This window comes from Gavialis gangeticus, unplaced genomic scaffold (genome assembly GCF_001723915.1).
Source record: "Gavialis gangeticus isolate Ggan-Ray unplaced genomic scaffold, GavGan_comp1, whole genome shotgun sequence".
NCBI classification, from domain to species: Eukaryota; Metazoa; Chordata; order Crocodylia; family Gavialidae; genus Gavialis; species Gavialis gangeticus.
In genome coordinates, this window is record NW_017728993.1 from 25,696,333 (window position 1) to 25,707,394 (window position 11,062).

General features: G+C 56.7%; 2 protein-coding genes across 3 annotated transcripts in view; one reads left to right on the forward strand and one right to left on the reverse strand.

Moving 5' to 3' along the window:
• Positions 1-4,635, forward strand: part of TESK2 (testis-specific kinase 2) — a 147,746-nt gene extending 143,111 nt beyond the window's left edge. For both annotated transcript variants that reach the window (XM_019501398.1, XM_019501399.1), the window contains exon 11: positions 221-4,635. In XM_019501398.1, the coding sequence (XP_019356943.1) occupies positions 221-1,224 (1,004 nt within the window). In that variant the 3' untranslated portion in view covers positions 1,225-4,635. The remainder of the gene's footprint in view (positions 1-220) is intronic.
• A 1,871-nt stretch (positions 4,636-6,506) lies between these two features.
• Positions 6,507-11,062, reverse strand: part of TOE1 (target of EGR1, member 1 (nuclear)) — a 6,104-nt gene continuing 1,548 nt past the window's right edge. The window contains exons 3-7 of the mRNA XM_019501400.1: positions 10,582-10,678; positions 10,190-10,348; positions 9,350-9,609; positions 8,101-8,272; positions 6,507-7,563 (exon numbers count right to left, since the gene is read on the reverse strand). Coding sequence (XP_019356945.1) covers positions 6,826-7,563; positions 8,101-8,272; positions 9,350-9,609; positions 10,190-10,348; positions 10,582-10,678 — 1,426 coding nt within the window. The 3' untranslated portion in view covers positions 6,507-6,825. The remainder of the gene's footprint in view (positions 7,564-8,100; positions 8,273-9,349; positions 9,610-10,189; positions 10,349-10,581; positions 10,679-11,062) is intronic.

Below are 11,062 nucleotides of genomic sequence, written 5' to 3' on the forward strand. Positions count from 1 at the left end.
GAACAGGAAAGAGGAGAGTGGGGCTAATTTGTGACCCAGGAGCACATGCATGAGTGTGTAGGGGTGGGGGGGTGTTGGGGGAGGTGGAGGAAGGATGCTCCCTGTTAAAGAGCATCTCTAGGAGCTGAGGAATCTCCCTCCTTCGCCTGGTTGCCTTGCCACAGCTCTGGCGTGAAAGCTGAAGGGTGTCTCTCTCTCCCACCCCTTCTCCCCCATTCAGGCCTGATCGAGAAAGGACAAGGAGTGAAACGCCTGAGTTCGCTGGATGACAAGATCCCACCCAAGTCACCCCGTCCGCACCGCAACATCTGGCTGTCGCGCAGCCAGTCGGACATCTTCTCCCGCAAGCCCTCCAGGAAGATCAACGTCCAGGACCCCTACTACACACCCAACAAGGGGGCAGGCCGCAAGGTCAACCCCTTCAACGCCAGAGAAGACCTCAAGGGGGGAAAGATCAAGTTTTTCGACATGCCGAGCAAGTCCGTCATCTCCCTGGTGTTCGACTTGCACTCCCCTCAGGCAGGGGGCTTCCCCAAGGCTGGCCAGTCCCAGTGTCGACTGGCATACAGCACAGACTGGCAGGAGTCCTCCCTCCCGGGGAGGCGGTGCAGATCTCTCCCGGTCTCCCCTGAGATCCTGCATAAGGACTGTGCTCCTTTTGGGGGTCTATCTTCAATGGTGAGCAGGTGTGACTGCAGCCAACTAGGGGCTGAGGTCCGGCAGAAGCTCTTGAGCAGCAGTAAGTACGGTGTGGCCGAGATCCCCCCCTTCCAAGCCAAGTCTTGCAGGCAGGAGTCTCCTTCCCTGCCCGAGCCGGAGGAGGACATGGACTGCTCCAACGGGCCAGAGTCCCAGGAGGAGAACGGGTTCTATCCAGTGAGCAACACCTATGAGACCCCGGCCTGCTGCCAGCCCCTGGCACCAGCTCGGCCTGAGGTGCTGGCCTACAAGGGACTCTCCACCCAGAACTCGGTGACCTCTGAGGAAGGCGGCTCCTTGGAGCTGTTTGCCAGCATCACTCCCTCGGAGGACATGGAAGTAGAGGACGAGATGCAGAAGAACCTGCTGCCGGCGTCTTCCCAGGCTCTGTTCAGTGTTAAGCCCTCTCTGGAGCAGGACAAAGACGTGCTGCCATTCAGAGATGGGGGAGGCTCTGCCCCACACCCACTGGCACCCACTAGTGTGGCAGCAGCTGGTAGTGTGCAGTCAAGGTGTGACATCTGAGGAGAGCGCATGAGCCCCCACACCTGTCCCTGTGGGGTCAGCGGTCCCCAGACACTGGGCTTCTAACTCTCTAGTGCTAAGGCTCAGATAGCTCAGGCAGCCCGGGTGCACTGTAGGAGCAGCAGGAGGCTGCCAAGGGCATCTGAAGAGACAGTATTTAATTTTCCAAGTGTCTATCGCTCCTTAGCTCACTGCAGCAGGTGACTGCTGCAACTGCCAGTGGGCAGGATGCCCTCCTGGCTGGGGTCCCAGAAGCCTTGCAAGCCTGCATGCAGCAGGAGCTGGTACTGTGCACATGGTCGGACCCTGAGCTCCATGCAGCTTCCAAGCACCTGCTCTGGGCTTGGGGATAAGAGAGGTGTGTTTGTCTGAAGGACCATCCATGCCCTTTTACATCTCTGCATTGCCCTGGAATTGAATCGGAAGCCTGCCCAGCTGTCTTAGGCAGAGCTGGGCAAGTCTAAAGCCTTCGGAGGAGTAGGAGCAGGGGGGTGAAGTTCTGGCTGTAGGGCTGAGCAAGGAAAGAAGTGTCTGTCTGGCAGCAGGGGAGCACGTAGCAGCTTTGCCAAGCACCTGCTGACCCACGCACATACAACAGGACCTTCCCGTGTTTCTTGTTCCTTTGGGAGTCTGTTCTGATCTGTCAGCACTGCTGCAATAGGCTGGCCCAGCAGCCCAGCAAGTGCAGTCCCAGCTGTAGCACCAGCAGGACACAGGCTGCAGCAGCTTGTGTGCACAGCCCTCAGCGTGTCCCAGTCCCGATAGGGAAAGAGAGATGCCTGCAGACTCAAGGAGGCAGAGTGCAGGTACCAGGCACAGCCTTGGGGCCTCTTGCAAAAGCGCCAGTTGTGCTGGCACGTTTTTGTGGTGTGGAGGAAGCTGAGTTGTCACCAACTCGGCGCTGGTCTCAGCACTCTGGGAGCCACCACTGGGGCACTGCTGATCCCAGCCACGCTCACGCCAGGCCCCCTTGCCTGCTTCCGGCCTTTGCGCCGGGCCGTTCTGTGGATGCGAGGCTCTTGCCACCACAATAACCATCTGCCCTTGCTTGAAACCAAGCAGCTTGCTCCATAGGTACAGCCAGGAACAGGAGGCTGCAGGGCAGTGGAGCGGCAGCAGTTTTCGGCCACGTGAGCGCAACGGTGAAGGACCTTGTCTTTGGGGGAACATGCTGGATTCTCACGGACAGGCAAGAGGCTTATCAGAGAACCCAGAAAAGATCCATGTCTCCCAGTGAGCTCCTTCCTGTCTCTTGGGCGTTAAGGATGATAAGACTGTCCTTTGGTGGACACTGGAAGGAAGCAGAGGTGCGTTTGAAACCCCCTTTGGTGGGGGCCCTTGTGGATGTCAGAGCCTGGCCCGGCCCTGCCACGGAGGCAGAAGGAAAGCTTGTTCTAGGATAGTAATTTGCACAGTTTCCCACACAACCCTTCTTCACCCACACCTCCCCACTCTCTCCCTGCACGACCACTCTTAGCCCCGCTGGTCAGCTTCTCTGCAAGAGGTACGCTCGCTCTGGCCCCGTCTCAAAGCACCAAAGACGGCAGAAGAGGGCTTGTCAGAGCCCATTTGAGAGGGGTCAGTAACTCCTTCCTGGGCCATGAGGAATGCCAGAGGTGGTGCTACCTGTCTGAACCTGGCCGGCAGCATCGCCCCGTAACGTATTGGCCCTGAAGAATCGAATAGGAGCCCCAAGCTCCTTTTGTGCAGCCCTTGCCAATAGGCAGCTTCCAGGAAGGGGCATCGATGTCCCCCTGCCCCCACACTCCTGCCTCACAAAAGTGCCAATTCCCTGCACAATCCTTTTCCTGTCCCGTGTGGCCTCCGGGGCTGGGGGAGCTGCAGAGCCTCCTAGGGAGCCCCGCTGACTGCTCTGTCTCTAAAGGGAACAGCGTGCTGGCCAACACGTCTTCACTGCCAGCTGATCCTCGCTGGGCATGCGGGAAACCACCAGCTTCAGCACCAGTGTTGGCTGCTGCAAGGCCTGCTGGAGATCTTGACTCCAGACCAATGAGCAATAATGACACCAGGGGCTCTGCAGCTGGGACTGTCTCTGGGCTGTGGATGAGTCTGTCCCGCTCACTGCTTCCACTTGTGGCCCTGCCTCAGAGGGGAAGGACAAGGCACCTCCTCGCTGGCTCTCACCTGCCTTCCCGCTTCTCCGAGCACTGATCCCAGGTCAGCCGGTAACACTGCACCGTGGGCACCTGCTGCCCTGCACGGTTCCCCTGTCGTGTTAACAGACCACGATGTCTGGGTGGAGTCGGTCTCTGGCACAGCCCTGGCTCCGGTCACAGCAAACCCATCTGTTCCCAACTCCTGGTTTGTCTGAGACGGTAGCTGGTAAAATACCCCCCACTTGCACTGCTAAGAGGCTCTTCATTTGGGAAACAGTTCTGTTCCCTGTAGCAGGCCAGCTGACCCAAGGGGGATGCAGCTCTCTGGTTTTGTAGCCTCTGGGGATGGGAACCAGGAATGCCACCTTCACACCAGGCCTCTCAAGTCCTTGCTTACGAGGTGGATGTGGTGCAGAAATCCAATTTTGAAAGGGGGCAGTATTGGTTACCACCAGGCCTGGCGGGTGGTCTGGATGTGGCGAACACTAACCCTGAACAGCCCCTGGCTGGACTCAAGCAGTTACGTGGATGCAGGGGCATGGACAGATGGGCGGTTTTTACTATTGGGAGGATGGGGGCTTACTGCTCGCTCATCGGTGCACAGTGGCTGAGCTGCCATCGCCATGGCGTCTGTCTGCTGCTCTCCTGCAGCAAGCGAAGCTGCACTGCAACAATTTTGACCCCCAATGAAACTGGAGGTATGTTCCTGCAGTTGAGCTTCTGCTTACCCTGGGACAGCGCAGACAGATTGCAGCTACGGCCAACTCAGCTGAACTGCAGTAAGGCCCCATCTCTCCTCTTTCCTGTTTCATCTGTCCATGGCCTGTGTCCCTTGTCCCTTCATGGAGGCTGCTCTGCCTAGTGCAAGCCATCAGGCCAACTCATTTTATAGGAACACTCTTTGTTCTGATCGGGTTTTATCATGTTTTCTACTTCCTTCCAGAGGCAATTTTTTGCTCTTTTAAACAGCTGTTTCTACACGTGGCTGTGTTCCCAGGAGAAATCTACACCGTTTTAATTCACTTTGAATCTTTCTAAGTTGGGATGAGTTTTAAATGTCTTATAAGCTATTTTTTTTTAAATTGCTGATTGATACAACACAAGTAGGAGGGCACTTGCAAATCACCCCAAGAGAGGGGCTGTGAGGCAAGGGGCCGCTGGGAAGGCGTTGGCGTATTATGGATAACAGAATATTGGTATTTCTTGCCAGTACAACTAAAGACACTTGAATGATTCCTGTTTGCACTTAATGCTACTGTTATATCGCATGTCACTACATTTCTATGCAAAAAAACAAATAACCTTTTTGGGGCAGCCGGATGTTTTGATTTAAATAAGTTTAAAGATCTTTGCCAGATGACTATCTATTTTCATATTTATGAAGGAGTTTTACGTCTTAATATTTTCCAGTCTGTAAATAGCTAAACTTGTAATTAAAGGCTTAGGGAGAAGTTTGTAGCCTGTGTATAATAATAAGTTAACACTGCCAGGAAGAAATCTTTGCAAAACAACTTTTCTGATATTGTGGATATTTATGAAGCTGTAAAGAAAGCAAAACGTGTTTTTAATGTTGATTGCTCTCCCGCTCAGGCACGGATGTCTGTGTTGTTGGAATCACAGTAAGAAGTAACCAAAGATGAAGCCAGCAAAATATTTTCATAATTTTTTTTCTTGGTCAGTTTTTTTGTAAACTGTTTCCCAACTTGCTTTTAAAATAAAAAGAAAACCAAGCGCCGGCTCCTGTCCAGGTGAAAGCTGCTCTTCCCCCTCACCCTCCCCAACTCATCACTGGTGTTTATGGTCCAAGAACAAGCAGGTTTCAGCTTGCATTTGTCTTTGAAGTGCTGAGGCCTTTGAAGGGCTTGGTTGCCTCTATGCAGGACTGACTTGTGCGGCTTCCTGCATACAAGCTGCCCTGCTGTACCAGCAAGCATGGGAGAGCCTGGGCTGCCCTCCTCTGAGTCTGGTTAAACAAAGACCCTCCTACTGCAAACATAGATGCTTCAGTGTTTAAGAATGGGGAGGAAGCCACGTGGCCCTGGCTGCTTCACAGCAGGAAGTGTCCCTGCTGCTGAGCTCAGGGGCTAGGCTCTGGCTTTACAGCTCAGCTCATTACAGTGGGAGAGGCTGAGGGAACTGGGCTGATTTAGTCTGTAGAAGAGCAGACTGAGGGGGATTGAATTGCAGCCTTCACCTTCCTGAAAGGGGGTTGCAAAGAGGATGGAGCTGGACTGGTCTCAGTGAGGGCAGATGACAGGAGCAATGGGCTCAAGCTGCAGCAAGGGAAGTTGAGGTTGGATATTAGGGAATACTCTCAGCCCAGGGGTGAAGCACTGGAACAGGTTCCCCAGAGAGGTGGTGGAGTCTCCATCCTTGGAGGTGTTTAAGTCCTGGCTAGACTATGCAGCTGGGGCTGGTCCTGCTTGGAGCAGGGGTTGGACTAAATGCGACTCCTGGGCTCCCTTCCAGCCCTTATGATCTAGGACCCTATGAACTACCTGTAGGTTGGTGTCAGCTGAGCCCACTTGTCATCCTGCTTTCCTGGGGGACCTTCCTCTGGTAGCTGGGTTTGTTCACATGGGCACAGGTCTTCCTGCCTGCTTTGTTCCTTATCTGCGGCACTTCATGGAGGTGCGGCTTGGGCCAGAGAGTCTGTGTTCAGGGGGACCCAACTCCAGCTCTGCCTTCAGCCAGACACACACAAAGTGGTTCAATACGTGTACAGTGCCAGAGCTCCCTCTCCCCTGAGGTCAGAGTCCAAGCAGCTGGTTACCAGCCCTAGGAATTCCTGGCACAGCAGCTGGGTGCCTCAAGCAACTTTGCCAGTCAGTGGCTGCTGGGGCCCTGCCTGGCACTTCCCAGAGTGCCCCAAGAACACCACTGCTCCCTGCCTGCATTCCCACAGGCTCTGTGGGGAAGGGCACTTGAGCAGCTGGGAGCAGGGATGGCCCAACTCCTGGCTGAAGCAGCCACCCCCTTTCCCTTCGTCCTGGGGGCCCCTACCTCAGGGCAGGGGCCAGCGGATAAGGCGGCAGCAGTGATCCCCAGTCCCAGGCAGGCCCCACTCAACCCCCCAACCTTCATGAAGCTTTCACCTTGGCCTCAGGAGCCTGTGAGAGTTCTCCAAAGAACCAAGCTTGGGCAGACTGCTCCTGCCAGCCCAGCAGGCTCTTACCTCAGCTGCTTTCTTGGCAGGAAGCAGCCTCATGTCACCACCAGTGAAACTCCAGGTGCAGGCTGAACACAGGCCCTAGCCCCCAAAAGCTCCATGCTTGAGGTCAGCCAAGGCTGGCACAGATCATGTACTGCCCCAAAGGACAAGCATGAGGGGCTTTGGGGGAAGAGCAATTTAATTGTCCTGGCATTAAACAAGAACAGGATGGTCCCTCCCCACACCCCACAAATTGTTCATGGAGTCAAAGCCTCAAGCTTCTGGAGGGAAAATGAAAGAGCTAACCTCCCCCCACCCTTCCCCTGCCCCACACTAGCCACTGGCCCAGGCCAGCTTCATCTTCTGGCAGTGAGCTTTGGAGGACTTGGAGAACAAGCTCTTCACGATCTGCAGCGGCACCGACTTCCCACTGAGGTACAGCTTGTTGTGACAGTCCGGGAGCCATGGCCCCGACTCGCCAGCTGTCCCTTTCTTGAGCATCCAGACATAGGCCATGATGTAGCCAGTCATGAAGGCATCAAAGCCAGCGCGGTGAATGCCCCCATATGCGGGTGAAGCCGAGGCCTCCGGGGGCTTCCTGCCAGGGGAGCCAGCGGCAGTGTCCAGTGAGCAGTCTTGGGGTGGCAAGGAGCCTGGCTCTGCTGCGCCCTCCTCTTGCTCGCCATGGCAGGCACTCCCTCCAGCAGTTGGTTGCGTGGTGCCCTCCTGCTCCATGGCACTCCCAAAGTCCTCCACCCCGACATCCGCAGTCCAATCCACGGTGCTCTCTGCCTCCTCGCTGGATGCCTTCCCCACGGGATCCGACCCCACTCTGCCCTGCTGGCCCGGGCAGCACTGCTTCCGCGGGGGCCCACCCTCCCCATTGTGGACCCCCTCCACGGCCCCTGGCTCCTCGGGTGCCTTGACAGCCTCCTCCGCATTCTTGCGCCTCTTCCATCTCTGCTTCCGCTTCTTCCGCTTCTCGGCCCGGAGCCGCTCGTCCTCATCGATGATGAGGTCAATGTTGTGGGACTGGGTGCACTTCATCCCATTGGGGCACCATCCGTAGGCCTGGCAGGAGGGAAGGGGGAGACATTAGCACAGCCTGTAGAGCAGGAGGAACCTCCCGTTCCCCTACAGTTGCAGCCCGACTCCAACCCTCCTCTTGGGGCCAAGGGACAGCCAGGAGGCCCCATGAAGCCTCACTGATCACCTGAAGTTGAGCAAAGCTGTGACTCCAGGGAGTCAGTTTACAGCTCTGCAGGCCACGGACAGCAAATGATGCTGGTCAACTAGTAGCAGGTGCTGGGGGGTCTCTTGCAGAGCCTGTCCCAGGCCAACTCTCCCTGTCCTCAGAGCCTGGCCCGGGCAATATGTATTCCTCGCAGTGGGGGGTGGCCCTGGCATCCAGAGAGGGCCACCCCCTCCCAGCAGTCCACGCTCCTGGGCACAGGCTCATTCTGGGCTGCTTGTTTCCACTCCAGCTCTGAAAGACTCTTGACTGCAAGGACTGTTCCTGAGGCATGAGACCAAGTGACCAGAGCTCCCCGTCTGCCTTCCCTGGGCCTAGTCCTTGGACCTGCAGCAAGGGACGGTCGCACGACTCACCGAGAAGGTCTCGCAGACAGAGACCTTGCTGGCCTGGGCTGTGCTGTGGTTGCCGTCCTCCAAGGAGCAGTATCGGTAGTCAATGTAGTGGGCCATGCTGGCGGGGTAGCTGCAGAACTCTACTGTGAGGTGCTGGCTGCTCGAGTCCTTCAGCTTGATGTTCTCCCGCTTGCTGGAATGCACAGAGGTGCAGTGAGGCTCGCTGCTGAGCTCCCCGGGCCTTTCTGGGGCAGGGAGGGGAAACGCTTCACCTGGAGACCATCTCCTCTGCTTCTCAGAAGTTCAGCCCAGGCTTGGGAAGGTCTCCAGGGGGGAAGCCACCTTTTAGCAGTTAAGTCTGTCACCAGGGTGAATATTCAACAGCTCCTGCTTCTCATACCCAGTGAAGGGTCCTCAGGGAGCATCCTGCCTGGGTATGGCTTGACCAACGAGGCTGGGGGTGCTGGGCAAAGCTGGCAGGGCAGGTCCAGCCTGGTGACAGCCAGGGATGATGCAAGGGAGCCGTATGTCAGCAAGTGAATGGGTCCAGAGTGGGAGACCCCCTTGGAAAGGAATGCCAGGGAAACCCTCAAATGAGGGCTGGGCAGGGAGGCGTGGTGGTCCTGCCCAGCTCGGTCAAGCCTGTGGGACAGAGACTGCAGGGCGACAGCAAGTCAGGTCTGCAAGTGCTGAAGCCAGCCCTGCCTGTTCACAGAGGGCTTCCCCCATCTCAAAGCACCCGATGGTTGCAGTTGGGGAGCACAGGGTTCCACAGGCGCAGAGCCAGGACTCTCTTCCTGGGGGAACTCGTGGGGCTGCCTGCTGCAGGTTGCCTGTTCTAGGGCCCTGCTCCTGCTGTAGCCAGAACTGTCTGGAGAGGGCAAGAGATGGACCAGGCTACTTCCACCTCCTGCCTGCGGGAGTGCATGCTACCTGGGCAGCAGCACGTCCCCATTGCTTGGGAAGCTGTCAGTCAGGCTCTGAACTGAAGCACAAACCACAGTTGTGCCTGGTGCATCACTGTGACGGAAGCACTGTACTTGCATGTGGAGCTCTCCTGCCCCTCCCTGGAAATCCTGGGGATGGATGGGCCCAGCTAAAACCTCCACCTTCCTGTTGCCCGTTTCCTGCCCAAGCTGCATGCACTGGGGCTAACACATTACCCAATGTGTTCGGGCTGGGGCCTGAATGCTCAATGGAGACCCATAAGGTACAGAACGACACCAAGCACTCTGTGCCCTCCCCCAACACCCGCTAGGGCTCCGCGTACCACTTCTTGTAGGCATACTCCAGGTAGGAGGCCACGAAGCGGGTCTCAAACTCGGAGGCATACTTGGTGTCATAGATGCCGGCAGGGAACATCTCCGAGAGGTCGGCAGTGAAGGTGCCCAGGCTGTCAGGGAGGTGGGCGTAGAAGCACTGGTACAGGAACACCAAGTCGATGAGCCCGTTGTGCAGGATCAGGGGTTTCTTGGCCCGGATCAGCTCCAGGAAGAAGGACCGCACGCTCTGGCTCTGGTTCTCATTGCCCTGGGAATGGGAGTGCTCCGATTAGCCCCATGCTACTCCTGGCTGTGCAGAGGCCTGTCCCTGGTAGGGGCCTGGCTACACGTTCAAATTCAAGCCAGCTTGGAACTAGCTATAGCAGCGTTGCACGTTTTCAACCACTAGTTTTGTAGCAGGTTAGCGCTCTTTAGAGCTGCACTGTCATTTTCATGGGGTGATGATTATTTTGCCCATGAGGCTGGTCTAAATGTATTGTGCGATTCACCAGTTAATTGTGTAATATATGAAATATGTAGCAGGGGCCTACGAAACCTCAATGGCATCTGTCCCAGGGGGTGGGAATGGATCCTTCCAGCACAGGGCAGCCTGGGGCCATGCTGCAGTCAGGCACCTTTCCCAAGCAGGCACAGATGGGGGGCCCAGATTCAAGTCCCCCCTGTACACTGGCCTCACGATGGCTGGGGCTTCTTGGACCTGCTTGAAGCAGGCTCCCCCCAGCCCTCTGCAGGTGCTGGAGATATAGCCTCACCCTTGAAGCAGGTCTCCTGCCAGTTACCATGCTGTGAAGGGGGCTGAGGACAGGAGCCCACCAGGTCACCAGTACCTTGTCATTGCCCTTGTGGTAGGGGATGCCCTGTGAGTACTGCTTGTTGAAGTCAAAGCCGTGCTGCACCAGGAACTGCACCGACTGCGGCTCGATGACATAGTCCTCCATGCACAGCAGCGTCAGGTTGTAGATCTGCGACAGGTAGGTGTTCTCCGACTGTGGGGATGAGCAGCAAGGACTCAGCCTGACTACAGAGCCCCATGCATCCTTGCCTGCCCCCCGCCCCCACGTACCTCCGATTTCAATGGGACCTGATACTGGTTTCTCTCAATAGGAGTGTTCATTTCCTTCATCAGGCCCTTGCAAACCCCCCAGCACACACTTCTCCAGGACATCAAGAACTGGAGGCAGTGTCTAGCACAGCCTGGGAGGTCCCAGCCCCAACCTACCTTTTCTGGCAGCTGCTTGAAGCAGGCGATTCCCAGTGACAGGACAGAGCGGGTCTTGGCAGCATTGCAGACGGCTTTGTATCGCTCCTCGATGCACCTGGGCGAGAGGGGGTGTGAGGCATCACTGCAACAAGCAGCTGATCCCAGGAAGCACTGGCAGGATGTTCTCAGGGTGAGAAATGCCATGCAAGGCAGAGATGCCCAACTGCTGAGGTTTCACATCTACGTAACCGACCAAAGCTGCATCAGCCATGAAGAGGGACAAGATCCTTGCTCTCCCCCTCCACGCTCTGATAGAGCAGGCACCTCCACTTGCTGCTGCTCCCACCTGTTGCCTGGTCACTAGCATGTGCCATCTCCTGCCCGGGAGATGGAGCTGTCCCAGCCCCAGCCCCAGCCCCAGCCCCAGCCCCAGCCCCAATCCCTCCATCCCCAACGTCTCTTCCCTCCCCTCTCCCCCAACCCCAACAGACTTACCAGC